Here is a 26,150-nt window from a genome sequence, read left to right on the forward strand (position 1 = left end):
ACCCATTCCAGAGACCTGAGCACGGAAGCTGGGCTGAGGTTTTGGTGCCGTACTGTCAGAGGTGCCACCTTTCAGATGAGGTGTTCAGCCAAAGCCCCTTCTTCCCTTTCAGGTGGTCGTGAAGATCCCGTGGCATTACTTTGAAGAAGAGCTGAGGAATACTCCAGCGGTGCCCTGGCCAATATTTAATCTCTCTCAGTAACATCAGTAAAACAGACTATCGGCTTATCACTTCGCAGTTTGTGGGACCTTGCTGTGCATAACTGCAATTGGAGACTGTAATGAGGTTAAATGTTCCCTGAAGTTTCATGGGAGTGCATCGGTGCATATAATGGAGCTTTGATCCACATGTAAAGTTTAAAGGCCGTTGCATATTTACATATTTCTCAAGTTATTAATACTAAAAACCCTCATGTCCTGTTTCGAGCCTCCACGTGTTAAAACAGGTCAAACCAGCGAACAAGAAATCTTAAGTGCAGTCAGGACTGAGCTGCCTAGGTTTGGAGGTAATGATCGTCAGGTCCTGGGGCTCTGTGCAACCCGTGAGCTGCAGGACAGGATTTTCCAGCCCTGTCCGCTGTCCGGGATCGCCCGGTCCGCTGAAAGCCAATGGACTTCTGACTGAGCCGTCGAATTTCCCTGTGACGCCACAAGGGGGCAGGAAAATCCCGGCCACAGTCTCCGCCCCCTTGACGTAAACTTCAAATCTGTCCGAAGTCAGCAAGCAATGCTTAGATTTGCATTTGAATTCCTGTGTATAACATGCAGTACGACAAACACGTGTTTGGAAGTGAGGACCACAGATTGGAGTGTCGTGTGAGTTAACGGAGAATTTTGAGGTGTGCTTCAGTTTGGTTCCATGATTAGCCCCATCAGTGCATCCTCAACCCCTAACCTATCCACCTCTCTCCGTGGACCAGCTTTTCCTCAGAGTCTGTTTTCTTTCCTCCAGAACTCTCAGCAGTTGGGTCAGTGGCGTATCCCATTATAGAATGATGGTGTGTAAGGCCGTTTTGTGAACAATAGTGGCATTTGAACCCCGGGCACAATGATTTGCGAGTGATAACAAATCAAATTAAAAAGGTGGAAAAAGGGAAATGGCCCTGATCCTTGTCCATGGGCTGATGCTCTGCCGATATTGGGTAACCTAGACCTTGACAGATTTATGACCAATTGTATAGACCCTGCCAACTTCTCTAGTAAAGATGCAAGTGAGGGATTGTAAAGATTTTGGAATATGGGCATCTTAACCATTCCTTGACCCAACAGGTACAGACACTGAATGCTTCGATTAGCAGCACGAGTTTGTTAAGCTCAATTAGCATACTCAAAACTGATACTTGACAATGGCCATCGTGTAACAGTGAATTTCTGGTCCTTGCTCTCCAAAGTCACTGGGGCATCGTGTTCTGGATTATGTTCTGTAGTCACGTCTTCTCTTGAGGTCAGCCAGCAATGTCTCGAAGTGTCCTTCTTTTATCCTGTCGGGAGACTCCTGTCCTGCCATATTAGGCTACAGTTGTCTATGGTCAGCATGAATTGGGCCAAGATGACCTCATTAGTTGCCCATAATCATGGCCTGGGGCAACACATAAGCCCGTAAAGATGTTTCCTATTTTCCTCGTTTTGCAGACAACCCAAAGCTCACGTATCTGACATCAAATATTTTCTGCAATTTCTACTAACACCATTGTTCTTAAAATAGAAGAGATTGCTAGCATTTACTCAGACAAAGGTCAAGGTCCCTTAAGCCATACGTTAACAGGTAGAGATACATTTTGTCATGTTTGTATATTCTAAATATGAAAAGAATCAAAAAGGGATATCACTTGCGTACAATCCAGGCTAGAAAATTCCGGTTTAGCTGTCTAATCTCACTTCCCCTTCTACAACTGCTGAGCAGAGTACGCGTGCTACAACATGAGCAATGTTATAAATAAATCTTAGCATTTTGTGAATAATCTTAACTATCATGCTTTGCTGCTTAGCTTTTAACTGTATAGTTACCCATAAACAAGATTTGTGTAGTTATTGATCGAATCTGATTATTGTCACGAGACTATCATATTTTTTCATATTATTGGGGGATATTGTAAAGTAGGCTTATGTTTGTGTGTGTGTGGATGATCCTGTTTGTGTGGCTAATTTAACTAAATTAGACGGATAGACTACAAGGTTGAAATTATCAAAAGAGTTAGGTGTGAAAGGGCATGTGAAATGCTAATGAGTGAACTAAGGTAAAGTTTCAGCAGAGATAAAAACAAAAAACTGCGGATGCTGGAAATCCAAAACAAAAACAGAAACAGAAATACCTGGAAAAACTCAGCAGCTCTGGCAGCATCGGCGGAGGAGAGCACACCCCTCAGTTCTGTGGAAGGGTCTTGAGGACTCGAAACGTCAACTGTGCTCTTCTCTGCCGATGCTGCCAGACCTGTTGAGTTTTTCCAGGTATTTCTGTTTCTGTTTTTGTTAAAGTCTTAGCAGATAGGGTGTAAATTAATTTTGCATTTTAAGGTAAGTGGAAAAGTGTTTGTTTTTCAAAGAGGCAGGATGTTTATAACTAACAAAATAAATAAGGCAGGTTATTATGTTGATTTTTCCCAAAAGTGCTGGCCATAATGACAACATAAAAGGTTTTTATATTATGGGAAAAATAAATTCCAAAGACGTGGGAACAATGGGAGTTACAAATCAAAGGAGGAAAATACAATTAAAGGAGGATTGGAAGGCTATGGGTGTGTGGCCATGTAAGACCTGGAAGATGCACTATGTGAAACAAACTTGGGAGGGGGCTGGTGGGAGAGCCTCTCGCCACTTTGCAGAAGTTTGCTGTTCCAGTAACCAGTAAATTGTGTTTAGAAACCTTTGGGATTCCACTGTCGAGTGGGTGCTTGTGATAACCCTGCTGGTTGGCCTCTATAACTTTAAAACCTATTTTGGACTGTTGCCTTAAAAGGGGTGTGTAGGTGGAAGTCTGGTTAACTAGGAAGTTTGGGGATTGCTATAATATTAAATAACCGTGTAATTGTAATCTTGTGTATGTGTTTTTTTTGTTAATGTTTTAATTTGATTTTTAAAATCTCTGTTAGTTGACTCATTACTTCTGAATTCAGTGTGCAAACCTTCTAGTAATAAATACAAATTGCAAAACCGGTTATGACTTGGCAGGTGGTGTGTGCCAGGCAGACCAAATCCACAAGGGAAACCTGGCCAAACTATCACAACGGTTTTGCAATTTGTATTTATTACGAGAAGATTTGTGCACTGAATTCAGAAGCTATGAGTCCACTAACACCCTTTAGAGATTCTAAAAATTAATTTAAAACTTTTATTTAAAAAAAAAAAGGGGGCAGATTCAATTGAGGCATTCAAGAGGGAATTGGGTTATTATGTGAAAAGGAAGAATGTGCAAGGCTACGGGGAGAAGTCAGGGGAGAGGCACTAGGTGCATTTCTCATTCAGAGATCCAGCACAGCTGTGATGGGCCAAGTGGCCTCCTTCTGCGCTGTAACAGTTCTATGATTGAGTGCTCCTGGAAGGGGGTGGGGGTGGGTTGGGGGGGTTGGTGGCGGGAAGAGAACATGCCACATTCGCTAAATGGAAATCACTTATGTCAATTTCTCAGCATGGTGGTGGGTTTTCATTGCATGTTATGACAAGCAGTGGGCCAAATAAGAAGAGAAATCTTCTGAAGCAATGAACAAATAAATAATTAGAATGGACCTATCTACAAGTGAATTCTATGTGAGGTCTTTACAACTGAGCATGTGCAAACCTGCAGTCAATTGTTCCTGACAATGCAGTTTATTGATGCCAACCAGAAAATGGTCGTCTACCCATTGTTGAGCAACAACTTCAAAAGTAGCTCAGAGAAAGCTGATATCTCAAAAGAAGTCCTGAATGTAAACCTATGGCATGTGAAGACAAGGAATTAGATTGAGAGTGCAGTGGGACAACAGCTTATCACAACAGTAGCTGCCGGATACAAAGCGTTCCATTGGTTCATTGCAGGACCTCGGAAACCAATGGCTGATTTTGAAGTTCTTCTGCATGGCGTTTGGACACGTCGGAAAATAGGTTAAATTAACAGCCTGATTGGTTCCAACCCTGTCCCCCCCCAGTTTGTCTGGTTAAGACGGGCTCCAGTCTCACCTGCTGAATGATCTGAGTGGTTTACACTATGACAGTTTCGATTGCAAGTGAAAAGAATTGATTTTACTTCTGATAAGCGGATGATAGACTGAAACATTGCCTGTCAACTTAAAAAGCTGATGGTTGACATGGGTGGCAGTGAAACCTACTCCATAATGTGGGACAGTTAGATTATATAACAGTGGCAATAAAGACTGTTGCAATGTTAGCATTAATGCAACATGTGGGTGGCTTAAAACAGTGACTACTACAGTAATGTGCTACTCAGTTGTATAGTTAGTGATGCCATGTTTCCTTGGGTTGTTCCTGACATCAAGTGCAATCAGAGACATTAAAAGCTTTCTCCCAGGATGTTGCGAGTTATCACTGGCAGCATGCCAGTGGTCCACTTGTGCCAGGCCTGTCATTTTGGTTCCACCATTAGGGAAGCCAAGCTTCCAGTCACTCATGGAGGACACTAATGCCCATTCACTGTTGCGGTCCTCCCCTGACCTTACCTTGATAAGAACATGATTCTGGGCAAACAGCAAAGTTACAGATGTAGCTGAGCAACTGGGCCTATCTTGCACATCTGGAGCTCTGTTTTTGATTTAAGAATGGCTCTCTCCCAATACCGCTCAAAACCCTCACTTCCTTTGCCCTGATCTCCACCGATTCCTGTGCCTTGTCACACCTTCATCTTCATATCCCTTCCAGACTGTTCCATCCACTCTCCGTTGTCTTCAGCCACCCTTTCCTAATTAACACTTGCTCTTTTCTTGCCACTCTAGTCTAGCCGTGGATCCCAGTCCCCTCTCCCTTTTGCTCCACCATTTGTGGTGAAGCCTTTGCACTCTAGGATTTTTGTTTCCTAACCCCTCTGCCCCACTTTTGCTTTCCCCTCCTCACAAATCCCCATCAAAACATACCACCCTGTCCCATACCTTAACTCTCTCCCACTCCCAACTCGGTGTCCATCACTTCCCCTGTAAAGTGCAATGGGGTGTTTAGTTGCGTGAATGGTTCTGTGTAAAAATCAATTACTGTGCCGTGGGGTGACCTGCTTGTCGAATAGCTGGAAGCATAATTTGTCCAAATTATCTGCTTCCAGCCACTTCTCAGTTGCTCGATCCAAATGTGGTGCCAAAAGATTCTTCTACACTGCCAAGTTCATCGCTATCAAAGAAGGTAAGGAAAGCTGTTTCCACCACCCTGGAGGTTGATATCTCATTGAAAAGTTTTCCTGTGAAACCGAGCAGACTGATGTTTTGGAGCTTTACTTGTGTAGTAGGTACTACCGACTGACGAGAGAGAGGAAAGGGAGCCCTTGTCACGCCCATTGGTCATTACTCTTGTTTGGTCTCCCAGTTTTTCTCTGGGAAGGGTATTTTTTTGCCCAGCATTCGTAGTTTGCACATTCTGACTGTTGCTCGTGATTTAACATGGAAGGTGGAAGAAGGTTTGAGAGAGTTATTCCAGCCACATTTGATTTAGATTACTTATGGCGCAGCAGCGTGATGAAAGGCAAAGGTCTGAAGGAAAAGCTACTAAAGGGGGGCCCCGTGCGAGCTCTTAAGGGAGCCATGGGGGAAACAAGGGACTTGGCCGAAACTCATGAGCGTGTAAAGAGGCTGCAATGTTTAGTTTTTAGTATTAAAAAACCTGAAGGGGTGCCAGTCTAACACCTAAAGGGCATCCAAATCTGAGGAGTGCATGACTGCAACTGATTGCACTCTGCTTGTGTAACTTCCCTTCACACCAAGCGTAATAAAGGCAAAACAAGAAAACACTTGGCGCCTAAAACTCAGTCTGAATTCAACTTCATAATTAATGAATAATTGCAACAGTCCTGCCCCCTTTCGTGAAGCTCTGAAACTGAGATTAGAAACAAGAGCTGCAAGCATTCTGACTGTTTACGGCCGATCTTGGTCACTTCCCCCCCACCAAAATAAAGTCTTTTACTTTCTCATCCACCGTTGTTTTGACTCTGTTCTCCCTTTCCTAGAGTACAGACAACCGGCACCTTCTGATATCTCCTCCATAATTCATTCGGAACAACAGCTTGCATTTATATAGTGTCTTATACTGTAGTAAAACATCCCAAGGCGTTTCACAGGAACATTATCAAACGAAATTTGACACTGAGTCACTTGAGATATTGGGGTATGTGAAGAGGTAAGTTTTTAGGAGCATCTTGAAGGAGGTAAGAGAGACAGAGAGAGGCTCAGGGGGGGAATTCCAGAGCTTGAGGTTCAAACAGCTGAAGGAATTGGAGGAGAGCAGAGCTCGACATGTACCAGCCAGCCAGGAGCTTAACTGAGAAAAGATCACCCACACCTCAGCCCAATTCCGTTCTCATTCGCTGTTCACGGACACACACTCCCAGCGATCAGAACAGGAACTCCAACACAACTTTGCCCTGCCCGATCCAGATGACACCCCCCCCCCACCCCCCCCCCCTCACCATCCCCCCCAGTCATTGATGGCTGGCCAACAGCAATGGGGCAGGGCTAGAGTGCAATTGACACCAAAGCACCTTTACTGCGGGTCTGAGTTATGGCAGAAAGGAGAAGCAGGGTGGGGGGGACAGAATGTAGCATCCCACCCATAGCATTAATCTGCCTTTTAGATTGACCCATTGTACTTCTCCAGCACTGTCTTGTTTAACTCAAAAGTTCTTCTTTCCTGTCTTCAGGAAGAAAAATCAGAAATCCGTGTGAAAAAGACTCTGCCACAGTCCGTGGAAAAAAAGGCTCCGGGAACAAGTTTTGCTGCACAAATCCCCGTCCGACTTACCCCAAGGGTAGGATGAACAATTGGGCTTTAATGAAAATGTTTTTGATAACAGAATCAGTAGCTTGCACAAGAGCGAAGGAGGTTAACAATTGCCGAAATACTGTACCATTGTGTAATCAGCTGTGGCTCAGTGGGTACACTTGCCCCTGTGTCCGAAGGCTCTGGGTTCAAGTCCTACTCCAGAGACTTGAGCACAAAAATCTAGGCTGACATTCCACTGCAGTACTGCAGGAGTGCTGCACTGTTGGAGCTGCCATCTTTTGAACCAGATGTTAAGCCACGACTCTGACTAACCCTCTTGGACTGGACAGAAAAGTTCCCACGACAAGTGTGTTGAAGAAGAACACGAGAGCTTTCCTCAGTGTTCTGGTCAATGTTTATTCTTCAACCAACATCACTCAAAGCAAATGATCAGCTCATTATCCTATTGCTGTCTGGGATCTTGCTGTGTACAATTTGGCTGCTGTTTCTCCTTCATTAAAATTGCGGCTACATTTCCAAAGTGCTCAATTAGCTTTGAAGTGCCTGGGGACAACTTGAGGTTGTGGAAGGCGTGGTAAAAATGCAAGTTATTAAAGTATTAATATATCTGCTTGTAAAAACCTGGAATAGTGCAGCACTAAGCCACACTCTTGCTGATGTAAGTTTCTACCTCAAGATGTGGGCTCCCGTCCAGGAATCGCCTGATGTCGCAAATCTTCAGATGCAGATGTTGAAAGAATGTGTTGCGCTGTCTGAGGACAGCATAATCCTGGTTGATCTCCCAGTCCCAGAGACTTTTCGTGAGCGCTTCACCTGCTGCCCTGGTTGTGGTTAACCAAGGAATGAAGCTGATCTTTGTGGGCCATATGAATCATAGAATTCTGCAGTGCAGAAGGAGGCCATTCAGCCCATCACACCTGTGCCAGCTCTATGAAAGAGCAATCCCATTAGTCCCACTCTCCTCTTAACTCCTAGCCTTGTAAATTTCTCCTTTTCAAGTATTCATTCATTAAAAAAAAAATTCAACCCCCCCATCTGGTTCGTTTGCCAAATCTCTTAAATTTGTCCTCTGGTTGCGAAGCCTCCTGTCAGTGGAGTGTGTCTCCTTATTACTCTTCTCAAAACCCCCCTCATAAGACCTTCTATGAAATCTCCCCATAACTTCCTGCAGAGAGAGGTTCTCAGCTTCTCTGGTCTCCCTGTATAACTGAAATGGGCCACAGGCTCACAAGTGTGTTGTACCTTGACCTACCGTCGCAAGAGGACGCCCGATGAACCTGCTGGTTTTTGTACTCTCTTGTTTCTGCAATACTGCAACTTTGCCATTGGGTGGCAGTGAAGGCTCTTGGAGCCCATAGGTGCCACCCAGCAGTTTGAATCCAGTGTTCAAGAATTTAGACAGGCTGAGTTTTGGTGTTCGGTGTTGGGCGGTGGGTTAGTTTTGTTGCCGACTTTGTTTTTTTTTTAATGGGCGGGGTCATTAACCCGTTTGCTTTAAAGCAGGTGCATTATACAGAAAATCTCTTGTCATCTGGCGTGCTCTGGGAATGGGAGGTGCTGGTTAAACATAAATGTATGTAAACTGAGATGTCAGACGAGTTCCGTACTTTGACCCAGTCAGAGAGCTGCTGGGTGATCGCGCGGCGATGCGGGTGTTGGGCTCTCGCGGGAGGTGTAGGGACCGCCCGAGTCTAGTGAGGGGTGCCGAGGGAATGTGGTGCTGTAGAACAGTGAGAGGCTGAGACCGGAGCAAAGGCAAAACACCCATCACAAGTCCTTGTGATTTTGACAATTATTAATGATGGTGTAGGAGTGCGACTGACAGGGAGCAGTGAATATAACCACTCAGCAACAAGTGTTAGTGCCGGGGATGAGGGACACCTCCAGCCAAAAAAAATTCTGGTTGCTTAGAGTGTTGGTATGTTGCCGGATAACAGAAATTTTACTGTACTAGTTCATATGAGAGATTTGTGTGAAAACATTCCAGCTGTGTGTGTGGTGAGGAGAGATTAATCCTGGTAGATTTGAACAGCCGTGCTTTTATTCTTGAGATATTCTAACCAAGGTAGGGGAATATGAGGTGGGCATTGGGGGTGGGAAGGTGTAAGAGATGTGGCATTTTTATTAAACGCAGCCAGTAGTTACAATTTGGAATGATAGGGCAGTGAAGCATATTCAACGGTAATTTTTAAAAGGGAATTGGAAAAATTCTTGAAAAGGAAAACCTTGCCTTCCTTCAACTGTTTCCCGTATATCGATATAAACTGACTCTCATCCATTTCTTCTCTGTTCTGCTGAGAGATCTGAACACCTGGATCTAAGCCGTGGAAGGACACTTAGCAACAACATGTTTTGCTGTCTTGAAGGTGATGTTGGGAAAGCAGGGGAACGGGACTAATTGGCCAGCTGTCTCAACGAGCTGGCGAAGGCGTGATTGGTTGAATAGCCTCCTTCAGTACTGCATCATTCTATGATTTTGTAACCTCAGGAACCCTGAGAACTGATCAAATCTACTCTCAGCACCCCTGGCCCCGCTAATTATCTGTCCTCCCCTGAGCCCATGGAAGCACTCGTCAATGTACAGTTCAGATGGCATTCAGCTGTATATCATCATCCTGCCCCACCCTGCCACGTGGTTACTGTTGTCACAGCCCTTGACAGCGATTGCTGGCAGACTGTTGGACTCTCAGAAGCATCACAGCCCAAACCCAAACCTGCGTTACCAGTTGTGCACTTACAGCAAGCGACCAGGAGCAGAAAACCTGCCTCATTATCTCCACCTCAACCCATCACAGTCCGAAGGCATGGAGGCCGCTTGGTCTGTGTGACTGAGTTGTTGACGTTGCTTGTCATTCGTTGGGGTCCATATTCGTTCAGGACGAAGAAAGGATCCAGTTGAAGTGGAATCCCACAGGGAGAGCCGTTCTTGTATATGAGAGCCAGCCAGCTCAGGAGCAATGTTTGCACGAGGTGTACAATTGGCCTGCTAACTGATCAGATCCACACCACAGCCAATGGTTCCCTTTTACCGGCAATAATTGGATCTAATTAAAAGCAAACAGGAGAGCCTGAGGCAACTTTGAATCCCCTAACTGCTATCGTAGCAAATGTGATTTAATTTTTGACTTAGTGAATACGGAAAATATTATTTGAAAAGTAAAAGCCTGTAAATTCCAGTTGGCCATAATAGCAGATGAATGTGAATAGGTTCAAGTGACCTTCCCCTGTAAAATTGGTGTTAACCAGTTTATTTCAAATGGATTAATTCCTCTGTTATATTCGTGGACAGAGGGCTGTCATTAGAATCAAAGAAAACTCTGAGGTCATTTGGCCCATCATGTCTATAGTGGTTCCTCAAATGACCATCACGCTACGTCCTACATCCCCACCACTTCTCCGTAATGTTCATTCATTCTGAAGCCAGTTGGTGAAGAGTAGGAAACAGGTGCCAATCTTTTACTTAATACTAGATCTATTTACAGATTGCAGCATTACAAATATCATCCTCCTCCCTAACCAACACCCAGTGTCCCAGAAGTCTTTTTGTACTCTTTTTCTAAACCAATAAAAGCTTATTAACTAATTAGCAAATTGACTGCCCCTTAAGGCAGCAAGTCTCTCTTTATATGTGCTCAAGGCACTTAAATCAATCGATGCTGTCCATCTGTATATCCCTAACCTTAATAATACAATTAACATGCCATTAACATCTAACCTTGTAAGTTCCTCACCCTCAAGCAACTACCCAACTCCCTTTTAAAATTATTTATGTGGTCAGTTTCCACCACTTGTTCAGACACAGCTTTCCAGTTCCTGAGAGCTGATTGTGAAACTTTCTCCTCCTCCTCTCTAAATCTTTTGCCTAGATCTTGGTTTGGTGGCAAGAGTTTTGGGATGCCCCGAGTCTGTGGAAGGTGCTATATAAATGCAAATCCTTCCTTCCTTTCTATGACACTGGTCACTTTTTAACATTTATATGTGGTGAAAATGTTGGCAAAGGGGCACCCGCACCTGGCAATGCTTGCTGCTGTCCTTGCTGCCCCTCACTCGCCTTTTGGAGACCGGGTACTGGGCGGTCGTTTAAGCAACACAAGATTTGAGGCAGACAGTGGGTTTAATTGGATGGCTCATTCGCATTGGAGTGACTGGCCTCTCTCTCTGTGCTGTCATGTGTAGACGCCAGTTAAGGAGGGGAACAGGGTACACCATGCTCAGTGCTGCGATAAACTGGACAAATGAAATGCAATTGGTAATGGGTGCCGATGAGATGCAACTTTGTGCAGTAGGTTTACATTGGAGCAGTCAAGGATGAGAAAAGGCCATTGAAACTCATCCTCTAGTACCCTAATTCACCCAGCCATGGAAACAGATTATTCCAAATATTTGTCACCCTTTAAGTAACCATTACCTACTCTAGGGCTAGGGTTGCCCCCCACCCCTCCATTTTCACTATTTTTTATATCTGGTAAAGAGAAGTTCAAAGAAAATGACAAAACAATTCGAGCTTTTTTAATGTCCTGATGACCTTTCTCTAGGGTTGCACATGGCTGTGTCCTGGAGATTGATCTTCAATTCCTGTAGACTCCAGGCCAATCCTGGAGGGTTGGATCTAGGGCCTGGATTGACACTGCTCCTATCCATTTCAGTTCATATCCTCACAGCTGGAGTGGTGATGACTGGGACTTGCTGCCGACAAGGGTGGTGGCAGTGGGTAATGGCCGATGATTTCAAAAAGAAATTAGGTGAACACGTGACAGAAATAAATTTACAGGGCTGCAGAGCTGGAGCGGGGCAATGGGACAGAATGGGTTGCTCCATGGAGAGCCAGCATTGACTCGTTGGGCCGAATGACTGCCTTCTGTGCCGTTATGTCTCTGACTTAAAAAAAAAGACCAGGCCCTTCCTTGGATTGAATCAAACCCAATTTTTGACTCAGTTTGAAATATGCAGAGTGGTGACGAGGCCTGAACCCCTCACGTTTGTTCCTTCTGTAGTTTGATGGAGTTGGTCGAACTTCGGGAAGTTTTATTGCCGTGCGGAGAGATCCTTTGATGAACGCACCCGTCACGAAGAGTAAATCGATTGACCCTAGGACTTCTGAGCCGGCCGTGAAAAAGCAAAGAATGGTCCAGGTGAGCAGTCATTTAAAGTTTGGAGCTGGTAATTGTTGGCAGACCCCATTTGGTTAAATTGCATTCTCTGTTTTGTTTTCACTCCTTGGCACCAATGTTTCTCCTCTTGCCTTTCCTCTCCTGCTGCCTCTGGTGGGCTGCCATTCCATCGCAGAGTGTAAAGATTGTCGGTAAGTCCCCAGCTCTCTTGAGTGACCAGCAATAAAGGTTAAGATTTGTAACCAAGGGTCGAAACGAGTTAAACGGCAAACATTTCAAAACGCTCCCCCCTGCCGCAGTCGGCAATTTTATTTGAAATGACTGCAGCATCTAAAAATATTTTGAATCAGGCTGCAGTCCACACTTTTTAATCATGGTACATGTTGCATCCCAAACACCGCGGAACTGTTAGTGACTCATAACTCAGTAACCAAGCCACTAGTGTCCAGGCTTTTAGCCCTAGTTCCCACATCACCTCATCTTAACATTTCAACATCTGACACACTGTAGGTTCTGTTTAATAACTAACTTTAGGGGACTTTTTTGTTCTGTTTTTAATGGACTTTAAAAAGACAATTTCTCCAATTTTTTTCCCCCCCCTCCCACCCGTAGCTGAAGGCCTTGCCTTCCCGTTTAGGGTAGGTTGGCACAGGCCACAGCATCTCGAAGGGCCGAATGGCCTACTCCTGCTCCTATTTTCTATGTTTCTGTCACTCCGCATGGTCGTAATGGTCATTATTCACCTGGGAGCCTAGGAGATGGAAGTTGTCTGTCAGTTTGACTGGGGGAAGAGGGGGCTGAGCGATTTCAGTTTCCACCTCACGTGGTACCAGGGATGAGGGGCTTCAGTTATGTGGAGAGGCAAGAGAAATTCGGATTGCTGTGCTTAGAGCAGGTAAGGCCAAGGAGGGATTTAATAAAGGTTTACAAGATTCTGAGGGCTTCTGATTGAGTAAAATACGGAGAAACTGTTTCTCCTGGCAGGAAGGGTTGGCAGCCAAAGGGCACGGATTTCAAGTAATTGGCAAAGGAACCGGAGGGCAGATAATATTTTTTTACACAGCGAGTTGTTGGGGTCTGAAATTTACTGCCTTAAAGGGTGGTGGGAACACATTCAATCATAACTTTCAAAAGAGGAATTAAAAAAAAAAGAAACACTTGTATGTCTGTGAGGAATGATCAGGGGAGGAGTAATTGGATAGCCCTTTCAAAGAGCTGGCACAGCCACAATGGGCTGAATGGCCTCCTGTGCTCTGTTTCTATGACAGCTTACACCTGGCCATTTCCCAGTTGGTATCGCTGGATAATGACTGAGACCTGGAAACCCATTCCCGATTTCCTGCCCCCCAATCGAGACCTTGATGCTGAGCACAACTGTACGGTTCTTATTGCTCCCCCTCCCTCAAGAAGAGACTCCATAAACTGGGTGGCGGGTGGGGGGGTGCAGTTTTGGGGCAGGAATGTTTTTTTTCCCCCGATTCAGCTGCCTTAACCAGGTCAGTCACTAGGGGGAGCCACAGTCCAAGTATTTCAAAAGCGTTTCACCAGTTGTGCTGAAAAGCTAAACTGGGAGAAATTGGAGACGACTTATCAATTGGAGCAGCAGAAGATTGTTCATGACCCCCTTTATGATCAAATCGAAATGCTCCTGAAACCCACAGACTCTAATCCCCACAGCCAGGGTGAACCTTAATCTATACCTGTCCGTGCTTTTGTTTAGGCTGCAAATCCTGACATTCCAAAGCAACTAGCCCAGGAGATGCTGATGGATGTCACATCTGAGAGATCAGAGAAACCCGGCCGTGGCGTCTATGGGAATGACCTCCTTGCTGTAATTGGTGGCCAGCTCACCCTAATCAACAGACAAACCCAGTTTCTAGCAAGTTTAGAACAAAGCTACTTGTCTGGAGTCCTGTTTTGTCTAGTGGGGTTTCTCACTGCACAATGTTATCCTGTTCCTTAAATTGCCCTCTGCTTCCTGATGGTGTTTTTAAGGGGAAGCTAGACAAGCGCACGAGGGAGAAAGGAATAGAGGGATTTGCCGATAAGGTTGGATGAAGAGGGGTGGGAGGGCACTCGCGTGTGGAGCGTGAACGCCAGTATAGACCATTTGGGCTGAATAGCCTGTGTTGTAGACGCGATGAAATTCTTTGTGGGGAAAGAAAAACAACCACTGGGGTTCATAAAATCACAAAAAGCTAACGTACAAGCTCAGCAGGTATTAGGGAAGGCAAGTGGAAGGTTGGCCTTTATTTCAAAGGGAATGGAGTGTAAAATTAGGGAAGCCTTGCTAAAACTATACAATGCACCAGTTAGACCACACCTAGAATACTGTGAACAGTTTTGCTCCCCTTATCTAAGGAAAGATATACTGGCATTGGAGGCAGTCCACAGAAGGTTCACTAGGTTGATCCCAGGGATGGAGGGATTTTCTTATGTGGAGAGGTTGAGTAGGTTGGGCCTAAACTCATTGGAGTTTAGAAGAATGAGATGTGACCTTATTGAAACATATAAGATTCTTAGGGGGCTTGACAGGGTAGATGCTGAGAGGTTGTTTCCCCTTGTGGGAGAACCTAGGACCAGAGGGCATAATCTCAGAGTAAGGGGGCGCCCATTTAAAATAGAGATGAGGAGGAATTTCTTCTCTGAGATCTCAATCTGTGGAATTCTTTACTGCAGAGGGCTGTAGAGGCTGGGACATTAAGTATATTCAAGGCTGAGATAGACAGATTTTTAATCAGTAAGGGAATCAAGGGTTGTGGGGAAAAGGCAGGAAAGTGGAGCTGAGGATTATCAGATCAGCCATGATCTCATTGAATGGCGGAGCAGACTCGATGGGCCGAATGGCCTACTTCTGCTCCGACGCCTAATGGTCTTATAGGTTCGATGTCCAGGGAGCACTAATGTCTTTGTTCCGATGGTGTTACAAATATCAGGGACAGTTTCGATCAGCAAGGGCCTCATCTTCCTGATTCCTATCCAATGCCCACAGCTGGTAGGGGTGTGCACATACGTGTGCGTGGCTGTGCACGTGTGTCTGCCCAGTCCAGGTTTGGTTGCAATGTCCCTAACGTGGTCAGACAGCCGACAGACACTGAATCGGTGCTCGCACTCTCTAACACTAGCTAAGGGCTGTGTGTTGTGGGTGGGAGTGGTTTCCTGACAGACACTTTTTATGACCCCCTCCAAACTGCCCCTCCCACCATCCCAGGATAGAATACTGTACTGTCATGCAGTGTGCAGTCATATGATTTAACGGACCACAAGCTTGGTTTGTCCTTGGAGAGAGGGCCACAGGGACCAGAGCAGTTGTTTTCAATATGGGCTTCAATGCTGAGTGTTTCCCCAAAAAGGTGCTCAACATCATCACCAAAGGAAATTGGGTAGCTCTCTGAGCCAAATAAACTGGCAAGCCTGCGGGGATAAAGCAGTGGAATGAGGCTGACTGAACTGCTTCACAGAGAGCCAGCATTGACTCAGTGGGCTGAATGGCCTGTGCCATAATGATTTCTCTGACATCAGCTACTAGATCATGGCACCATCAAAGCTGTTTCAGCCCCGACAAGTGTATAAAAGCCACTCAGAAGGGCAGTCAAAATGCTCACATTCTGATCAGTGTTCCTGTAAAGAGAGAGCTTACATCTTCACAGTTCAAAGCATGTTACAGTCCTAGACGTTGGGCAGGTCATTGACCTTCGATAGTGAGATAAGGTGGGAATTTTTTTTTAAAAAAATGCGGTAGATTGTTAAGTTTTGAAATGCTCAAATGGAAAGCGTGATTAAAGCTTTGAACAGGCAAGTGGATAAATATTTGAATGATTCAAAAGGCTGGTAACCACCGGGCACAGATTCAAGGTAATTGGCAAGAGGCCTAGAGGTGAGATAGGGTGAATTTTTGTTTTGCACAGTGAGTTATGATCTGGCACGCAATCTCTGAAAACATGATTTAAACAGAATCGGTGATAATTTTCACAACTTAGTTGAAAGGAGAGAAAATTGCAGGGCTTTGGGGATGGAGCGTGGGGCTAGTTGGATTGTTCTTTAAAAGCCAGTACAGGCATGATGGGCTCAATGGATTGAGAAATGATTGGCTTTTTGGTAGGTAATGCTGATAAACAGTTTGTGTTCGTACAATTGGGTTTCATTTCTTCTTTGCGATATCTTTGGAGAACCAGCGAATGTTTTAATCGCCCATTCTACTGGTTAGCACAATTGTTGACCACTTACTTTCAATGAAACTGACAAACTCTCCTCTCCCTGGTGGGCACTCGGTTAGAATCATTTCTCGGGTTGGGCTGTAGGGGGCAGTCACAGCCTCTCACATATCATCAATATGAGGAGAGGCTACATAAGGTAGGCTTATATGAACTGGAAATGTGGAAGGTTAAGGGGTGATTTGAGGATCTTAGGATTTTGAAAAGAAGGTGGGTGGAAAGAAATTGTATCTGCTGGGAGGGGGTGGGGGGGTGTGTCGTCCTGGACAGAGGGGACTCCCACCTTAAAACCAAGCCAGGTCATTCAAAAGGGAACTTGGGAAACACCTTCATGCAAAGGGGGTGGTAAAAATGTGAAACGCTCTCCAACAGAAGCAGTAAATGCCCCAACAACTCATTTATATAGTACCTTTAACATAACGAAACATCCCTCGAGGTTGCTTCACAGGAACATTATGAAACTAAAAGCATGACTCTGAGCCACATGAGATATTAAGCCAGGTGACCAAAAGCTTTGTCAAAGAGAGAGAGGTTTCAAGGAGTGCCTTAAAGGAAAAGTGAGGTAGAGAGGTGTCGGGGTGGGAATTCTACAACTTGGGGCCCAGGCAGCTGAAGGCAGGGCCAACAATTGTGGAGCTAGCTCAATGAATGTAAATCTAAGGTCGATTGATTTTGTTTTTTTGGCTAGCCATGGATAAGAAGGGATTATGGAGTCCAGGCAGACAGATGGAGTTCAGATATAGATCAGCCATGATCTCAATAGCTGGCAGAACAGGGTAGAGGAGCTGAATGGCCGACTGTTCCTACAAATCTGTGCCTCTAATTGATTATAGAGGTTCTATTTGAACCATTAAGACCAGCCCACAGTTAAACTACTGCTCCAATATTTGAAGTTGACGGTGTGGGATGCATAGTGGAAAGAAGTTGCAATATTAGAATATATGGGAGATTATTCCCGTGGCCCTGTTTGGACATGTAATTTGTTTGTCCTTTCTCCCCACAAAGAGTATTGTGACTCTGGCAGCTCTTATGGCCAACAGAGACATGTTGCCTGAGATTCAAGTAGTGTAAGTACAGTCTGAAAAACACCAGCCCTCGTGAGTAACTGAACTGTACTTTGTGTCAGATTAAGGTGAAAGTGCCGATCAAAGGTTGCACCTTAAACTGTGGCCTTCGCTCTGTCCCCTCGAGCGGTTAGCACCTGAAAGGCCTTCATGTGTTGACTGCTGGATCTCAGCCACATTGTCAAGGAGGTGTGCAGTAGGGGGGGTTGGTGGTGTTGTCTGGTGTATGGACTCATGGAAAAATAGAAGCTAGAAAGGAGCTCTCACTCCCAGAAGAATCCTAGAGTCTTACGTGCACAAAGAGGCCATTCGACCCATTGTGCCTGTGCCAGCTCTTTTTGTCCAATTTAGTCCCAACATTTTCCCCATAACCCTGCAAATTATTCCTCTTCCATGTACGTGTGCAATTACCTTTTGAAAGTGATGATAGATTCTAATTCTGCCACACTTTCAGGTTTGGGTTGCAAATCTTAACCCTCTTTGTAAAGAAATTTTTCTTCTAGTTCTTTTGCAGGTTATTTTAGATCTCTACTGACACAGTTGCCGGAGGAAATAGTTTCTCCTTAACTTAACTATCAAAACCACTCATTGTTTAACTAGCTCTGTTAGATCTCCCTTTAACCCTCTCTATGAGGAGAACAATTCCATTTTCCCAGTGGTGCAATCCAACTGAAATCCTTTATTTAGGCCATTGTTCAACTTTTGGTTGAAGTGAGGGCACAGGGCTGGGAATATTTTGGCAGTCCTCTTTTCCAAGGTTTAGCCCCTTTGCGTCAGATTTGGATGTTGTGTACTTGGGGAAGCGGAAAATCATTGTAATTGAAATCTCGGCGTTTGGTAGGACAGAACTTGAGTGTTGCTGAAAAACGAGACATAATCAAAGTTTTTCGTCTTGTCCGCGTCAGGACAGCTCTCGCGAAATCGCCGATGGTAACGGGGGAACAACAATTTATACTGCATGAAAAAAGAGTGCTAATTGGCTGGCAAGTGAACTCTGATTGGCGAAGTCATTGCCATGGAGAAAGCAGCATGGGACAGTTAACTGCCCAGCTTTGTTCAAATTCAAACCGGGCAGGTTGACTCTGATTGGACAACCCACTGTTCCACAAGACCTCCCCTACGATTCCATCTGACCGTGAACATTTAAATAACGTGGGTGTTTTCAGGGCTGGGGATGAGCATTTCACTTACACTAGGAAGTTCTGAGGAACAAAGGGACCTTGGCGTGTGTGTCCATAGATCTTCGAAGGTGGAGGGGCATGTTCGTGGGGTGGTGAAGGCGGCATATGGGACACTTGCCTTTATCAATCGAGGCATAGATTACAAAAGTAGGGAGGTCATGTTGGAGTTGTACAGAACCTCGGTGAGGCCACAGCTGGAGTACTGTGTGCAGTTCTGGTCGTCACATTATAGGAAGGATGTGATTGCACTGGAGAGGGTGCAGAGGAGATTCACCAGGATGTTGCCTGGGATGAAACATTTAGGTTATGAAGAGAGGTCGGATAGACTTGGGTTGTTTTCGTTGGAGCAGAGAAGACTGAGGGGCGACCTGATCGAGGTGTACAAGATTATGAGGGGCATGGACAGGGTGGATAGGGAGCAGCTGTTCCCCTTTGTTGAAGGGTCAGTCACAAGGGGACATAAATTCAAGGTGAGGGGCAGGAGGTTTAGGGGGGGATGTGATGAAAAACATTTTTACCCAGAGGGTGGTGATGGTCTGGAATGCGCTGCCTGGGAGGGTGGTGGAGGCGGGTTAGCCTCACATCCTTTAAAAAGTACCTGGATGAGCACTTGGCACGTCATAACATTCAAGGCTATGGGCCAAGTGCTGGTAAATGGGATTAGGTAGGTAGGTCAGGTGTTTCTCATGTGTCGGTGCAGACTCGATGGGCTGAAGGGCCTCTTCTGCACTGTGATTCTGTGATTTCAAATTCTCTCATGATGTGAAGGGGATGAAGTTCCGATCGAACAAAACATCTGCGTGTTTTCAGCCCTGGATGACCCCCTTCACCACCCCTCCGCCTCCCCTTCCAATTTAAGCCTCTACTATGGGTGGTTGGCAAAACTGAGCTGAAGTGTTCTATTATTTTGCAGGAAAAGGAGTAAATACCCAAGAAATCAGTTAAATATTTGGGTCCTGCGTAATCCCCTCTTGGCTGGCTCTGTGAAGACCTGTTTGATTATTTTTCTTTTCAATTTACATTTTTTTTTCCAAATTATGATATCTCAGCTTCCAGACCTTCACTCTCTAAAACAGATTAATAGCCTCATCAAGCGTCCGTTCTCTAACGCAGACCCTAGCGCTCTCCATCTATCTCCACGCCTGCCACTATCTACGTGCCAGTGAACAGAAAACAGATTGTGTTCCTTCTCCTATCTGCAATTTCACAGCTAATCATTAGCGTCCCACTCTCCGATTGTCTACTGCCTCCACATAAGAGTGTGCTTCAGTGAGGATCTTTGATAGATTGAACCAATTTTGCCTTAATCTAGATGTGTTCATTGGGGAAAAGCAGCGCAGACACATTTTGAAGTAATTGTTTCCAGTTTCTCAGTGCCGTTGTGTTTTAACTGTGTTACCTGTACACAATGAGGAAGAACTTGGCTACCAGCTCCAGCTTGTGCCTCAGTTGCTGAACCTGTCCAATGGCGGCAGTGAGGGTTGCTGTTTAACTTCAGTGCACCTCGGCTGCAGAGGAGATAACCAGCCCTTCCTAATCCTTCTGCAGTGCCTCTGGAGTTAATTGGGTAAGAGTCAGGGCAATTAGGAGTGGTTTGTGTTCCTGGATTGCTTCACACTGACCCTCTTGGTGGAGGATGAGCATCTGCGGGGTCTGGGTTTTGGGGGCAATGGGGTCATCCTTGATATACCCTGCAGATGGATAATGACCACTTTGGTGAGGTATCTTATCAAACAATCAATGATTTGCGAAGAGGAGTATGGCAGAGGGAACTAGCGGTGAAGACACTGGATAGGAATTAAAGTGTTCTGCCTTTAAAGCACCTTTAGTACTACAATCACCCAGACTCATAGACGTTTACAGCACAGAAGGAGGCCATTCAGCCCTTGCCTCCCCACCAGTCAACAAAGACCTGACTATACTAATCCCATTTTCCAGCACTTGGCCCATAACCCTGGAGGCTATGGCAACTCAAGTGAATATCTAAATACTTCTTAAATGTTAGGAGAGTTTCTGACTCAACAACCCTTCCAGGCAGTGAGTTCCAGACTCCCACCACCCTCTGAGTGAAAATATTTCTCCTCAACTCCCCTCTTGGCCTTCTACCTCTTACCTTAAATCTATGCCCCCTGGTTATTGACCCTCTACTAATGGAAAAAGTGCCTTTCTATCTATCTATCTTTTAAACTGGAGGAACAGCACCTCATCTTCCAACTAGGCACTTTACAGCCTTCCGGACTGAATATTGCGTTCAACAGTTTTAGATCATGAACTCTCTCCTCCATCCCCACCCTCTTTCCAATCCCCCTTTTTTCCAATAATTTATATAGATTTTTCTTTTCCCACCTATTTCCATTATTTTTTAATGTATTTCCATCCATTGTTTTATCTCTACCTTTTAGCCTATTTCGATCCCTTCACCCCACCCCACCCCCACTAGGGCTATCTGTACCTTGCTCGTTCCGCTTTCTACCCTTAATTAGCATATTCCTTAGATAATATCACCACCTTCAACACCTCTTTGGCCTTTTGACTCTGACATCTTTTGGTTATCTCCACCTATCACTGGCCCTCTATCCAGCTCTACTTGTCCCACCCCCCCCTTAAACCAGCTTATATTTCACCTCTTCTATTTTTCCCTAGTTCTGTTGAAGAGTCATATGGACTTGAAATGTTAACTGTGTTCCTCTCCGCAGATGCTGTCAGACCTGCTGAGTTTTTCCAGGTATTTTTATTTTTGTTTTTGGATTTCCAACATCCGCAGTTTTTTGCTTTTAGCTTTTGCCTTTCTATCCACCCTATCTATGCCCCTCATAATCTTATACACCTCTATCAGGTCATGGCTCTGTTTCCATTTCACACCATGGACAGTGCTCTGAGTGATGCTACCTTTTAACTGCAGTACCGTCAGTGCCCAGTGAGCTGAGAATGCCCGATGTAAGACCCTCACTGCTGAGGGGGAAGAAACCTTGCTCAGCTGCAAGATGAGAGGACAAGAAAGAAAGAAAAGTGCAATTATATAGCGCTTTTCATGACCACCAGACACCTCAAAGTGCTTACAGCCAGTGAATTACTTTTGGAAGTGTAGCCACTGTTGTAGTTTAGGAAACCAAAGCAGCCCAATTTGCGCACGGCAAGCTCCTACAGTGAGCAATGTGTTAATGACCAAATAATCTAATTTTGTGATGTTGATCAAGGGACAAATATTGGCCAGGGCACCAGGGGGTAGCTCCCCTGCTCACCTTCAAAATATTGCCATGGTATCTTATGTCCACTTGAGTGCAGGTGGGTCCTCAGTTTAAAGTCTCATCTGAAAGATGGCGCCTCTGACAGTGACAGTACTGCACTGGAGCGCTAGACTTGATTCCTGCGCTTGAGTCCTTGAGTGTCCTTAAGCATCACATTCCTTTTTTTTTAATGATTTTTAGAAAGCGATCTCTGCAATTCCTGGCCCGACGATACAGCAGAGCGCAGGAAAAGACCTGCAAAACCTTGACCATAGAGGAAAGAAGGCACCTTGTCCACCCACCTGCTCCGACGATGAGATTAGTGATGTAAGTTTGTCTGAGTGATAGAAATTCTGGAGCTCAATTTAATTTGGCGCTGGACTGGCGCAGTTGATTGGATTAACTTGCTTTACTTCAAGAAACAAACTTTTACACAACTCTTAAAACCTGTTCAATTTCAAGGAAGTGTGATGCGCACACATTAATAAAAATGTGCCTGACTTGCTTTCATGTAGCAGAAAAAATCCAGTGTTTACTCCAAATTTCAGTTGATGATTTACTAATGTCTGCATTCAGCCTCCTCCCTTCATTCCCCTTTTAATGAAGATAGATCTTTGTGATGCAGCATTCCTCTGCCTCATCAGTAATTAAATCATCTTCGCTTATAGTGATTTATTTTGAGATACAACATTCCACATAAATTATACAGTACAGTAGTTTCTGATTATTTATGTATGTAGCAGTAGTTTAACTGTATTTTAAATGGTTTATTATTATAAGATTGCATCTAAAATTAGCACCTTTTTTCTTTGCTACTTGAAAACTGGGTAGAGTCCTTGAGACTGCTGATCACATATGGTCCCCTATTGGAAGGGGTGTGTCTCGGGGACTTAGTGGCCCCTTTTTTTTGTGTTGCTCTTCCTTGCAAGATTCATGCTAGTTCTTGAGAAGCTTCTTTGAATGGATGGTGGCGGGGGGGCGAGTGGGCGAAGGGAGGTTGAACTTCCCCGACTTACTGACCCCCATCCTTTTCCCCCTCCTGTCAAAGGGTGTGTCGGAAAGGAACTGTTGGTTATTTGTTGCTTAGTATTTAGATGAATGTGTCTTTTTTTTCATCACCCCTCAGGATGATATATTCCGAGAAATACCGGAACGGTACTCGGACAAGATGAGCAAAATGAAGGAGAAAGCAAGTGTCAGGTTTAAAGGAGAACAATTGCCGTTGAATGATGTTCCTTCTAAAGACGATGTAAGTACTGCAAGTGAATGCAACCTAGCAGTGCCTGACGAGAGAAAGCAAATGACTGAAGCAAGCGTTAGGAGCCAGTCACAATTGAGCTTCTTTTGATTTTATGAAGGATGGTTCTGCTGAAGTGTTTCTGATATTCATGCTCTAATGTTAGCCTGTTTCTCCCTCTCACAAAGTTTTCAGTAACGATTGCTGAGTAGAATCCTTCTAAGCAAAGTGCTGAAATGAAGGCCCATTTGGTTGCACCCAAGTGAACAAAAGCTGAGTAGGAGTTCCTCAGTTGAAAATGGGAGTGGTATTAGCGGAAAGCACTATGAACAGATTGCACATAATCACCATTTAATTCACGTGCCCCTCTCTCTGTTGACAACATATGTGTAAAATATTTTCTGAACAGTTTCATTAAGATATTTATTGTATTCCCTGAGACTCCCTTCATGGTTTGTCACTTAATTCGAACTCTGATGTTGCAGATGGGAGTGTGATGGTCTGTTAACTTGTTAGTCTGTAAACTCCTGACTGGATTTCATTGCAACGTGTTTGTTTAGTGCATGGTATCACTGTTAAGGTGGATAATGAATTTAGGTGGACATTATCCATTTTATAATCCATTTCTTCCAACCTTTGCGTAGAGTTAGCTCAGTTGATTTGAGAATTAGCATGTGCAATAAAGCATGGTTCTCTGAGATGTTACCCTGACAGTGTAGGGGTGTGCTGAGAGTTATATTGCATCAGTGACTACATGCCAAAAAGCTCTTCCTTGGCTGTAAAATGCTTTGAGATGTCCAGAGGACCAGATAAAGTGCTGTATAAATGCAAGTCTCTCTTTTGAATGCAAATAGATTTGATGGGTACAGTGGTGTTAGAAAAAGAAAGACTTGCATTTGATAATAGGGTGTTTCATGACCTCAGAATGTTCCAGATGCTTTAGAGCCAATGAAATATTTTTGAAGTGTGGTCACTGTTGTAAGGCTGTCCTTGCATCTGAGGTTTTGAGTTTGAAGGCAAGTTATGAAATTGATTTGCGTACCTCTGTTAATCCCTGGTTGGCACCAGATAAATAACCACTAAAGATGCTAGAGTGTGGTAAAACCCAGCTGGTTCACTAATGCCCTTCAAGGAAGGGAGCCTGGACTAGCCGCCACTTTGTGGTTGACCATACTGCCCTCTGAAGTGTCAGGGCAACGAGAGATGGATAATAACTTTGACCTTGACAGCATTGCTCACATCTCGAGAACAAAGGCTGTTACCCTGGTGTAGATGGGTGTGTGCTGTGGGATAGAGTGGAGTAAATGAAGATCTTACCCTGGAGTGGGAGGAGTGCTTTGAGCTGAGGTTGAGCATTGAGATAGATTGGCAAGGTAGTGAAGAATTCATACATTGTACTAGTCGGGATCATTTCCATACCAAACACAGGTGAGTATGCGTGAAATGCAACATAACAAACCTTTTCCAAAATTGTTAATTCCAGAATGTTGTTTCTTTTTAATGTACCTTTTCATGGGATGTGGGTGTCACTGGCAAGACCAGCATTTGTTGCCCATCTCTAATTACCTTTGGCTTGTTAGGCCATTTCAGAGGGCAGTTACGAGGGGCTCTGGAGTCACATGTAGGCCAGACCAGGTTAGGATGGCAGGTTTCCTTATTGGTGAATGAGGTGGGTTTTTAACAGCAATCAGCAACAGTTTCAAGTTCACCACTCCTGAGACTAGCTTTTAATTCCAGCTGTCATGGTGGGACCTGAACCCATGTCCCCGGAGCACTAACCTGGGCCTCTAGTCCAGCAATATTACCACGGCATCTCCTGTCAACTGGGGCAGAATAAAAAAGTGATCATTAGATACCTAAACTTATTTAAGCCAAATATGTGTTTGGTTAAGTGATGTTACTAACTGAGCAACAGTAAGAAATGCGACGGTCAACGCACACTCTAAAGTATGTACAAATTATTTTCTCCCTTTTCTAAATGCCAATTATTCCTGCTGTGTTGGGGGAGGGTCTCTGCTTTCTCCTGTCCCCTACATGGTTATTCTTCCCCTGAACTTGGGCGGTGAGTATCCACAGGCTTTTCGCACCCCTGTGAGGTGACTGAACTGACACTCCCCATAAAAAAAAAGCGTGAAAAATTGCAGCTCGTTTGGCTGCAGTTTTCCCCTCTGTTCTGTTGCCCAGCCAGGCGTTGGCATTCCTGGCGTTTGGGATGAGCACTGATGGCCCTGAGGGTTTTATTCTCTGCCTTGTCATGTGCTTCCAACCGCGAGTGATTTATGGTCAGCATCACGCATAGGAAAACCTCATTTAGCTTTCAACTTGCAAACTGTTTACGCTTTACAGAGAGAAAAACAAATCTAAAAAAGGTAATCTGCCAATTGTCTGTGTTTTTGATTTAATCTCAATCAGATACAATCTTTGGGAGGTGGGGAAGGGAATTTACAGATGGTGAACACGGAGTTGCGTAGGTGGCTGGGGACAGGTGGGTTGGAAACCAAGTTCAGGCCATAGGGGACAGTGGTTTTCAACATTTTTGGGCAGGGGAACCCTCTCCAAGTATAGACACACTATCAAGGTCCCATTCCCAACACAGGAGAGCCCCACCTCCCAAATATTGTCACGCTTAACACATAGACCTCCTGACCTAACTTTTGAAGGACTGTCAGTTATCAAGGGAAAACCTTTGGCATTGCAGTCAGTGTGCAGCAACAGAAATAATAAGCCAGCACATCGGAAAGGACAAAAATATTGAATGCAGAATTCTTGAGATGTCAACCCCCAGCATTACTTGATCCAGGCAGACAGGAATCTAATGGCCCCACCAAATGTTTGGAATTTCTTTTAGGGCCTTCTCGGGTAGGGCGGGGTGATCTGTTTGTTACTTTCACGGTTAGGATACCAATTGCTAATGTGTTAATTTTCATCTCTGCCGCTGCTGTGTTTGTATCGCAGTTTGTGCCAACTGTTTAGTTTGAAATGTTTTATAGAAATTAGTCTGGGAAGTTGAAAGAAGTAGCTGGGTTTAAAGGCATGTTATAATTCTCTTGAGTTTTGGTTCAAGGACACCTGGAGCCAAAATGAGTCGGGAGCTGGTGTGTGATGTGAGTTCAGAAGGCTTTGCACTTCAAACACACTCTGGATCATAAATCAGCATAGCTCTATGCTGATGCCACAATGTAACCCTGTTAAAGGAATCTCTATATT

At 44.7% G+C, this 26,150-nt stretch overlaps 1 protein-coding gene across 2 annotated transcripts in view; it reads left to right on the forward strand.

The window, feature by feature from the left end:
* The window catches only part of LOC144683360 (uncharacterized), a 58,645-nt gene that overhangs the window by 24,158 nt on the left and 8,337 nt on the right, over positions 1 to 26,150 (forward strand). Inside the window, exons 6-10 of one of the 2 annotated variants that reach the window (XM_078546302.1) lie at positions 5,243 to 5,319; positions 6,827 to 6,934; positions 11,904 to 12,041; positions 21,908 to 22,033; positions 22,833 to 22,955. In XM_078546302.1, coding sequence (XP_078402428.1) covers positions 5,243 to 5,319; positions 6,827 to 6,934; positions 11,904 to 12,041; positions 21,908 to 22,033; positions 22,833 to 22,955 — 572 coding nt within the window. The remainder of the gene's footprint in view (positions 1 to 5,242; positions 5,320 to 6,826; positions 6,935 to 11,903; positions 12,042 to 21,907; positions 22,034 to 22,832; positions 22,956 to 26,150) is intronic. The other variant, XM_078546303.1, reaches the window with a different exon arrangement.

The sequence above is a fragment of the Cetorhinus maximus genome, chromosome 8, assembly GCF_964194155.1.
Source record: "Cetorhinus maximus chromosome 8, sCetMax3.hap1.1, whole genome shotgun sequence".
Classification (NCBI taxonomy): Eukaryota; Metazoa; Chordata; class Chondrichthyes; order Lamniformes; family Cetorhinidae; genus Cetorhinus; species Cetorhinus maximus.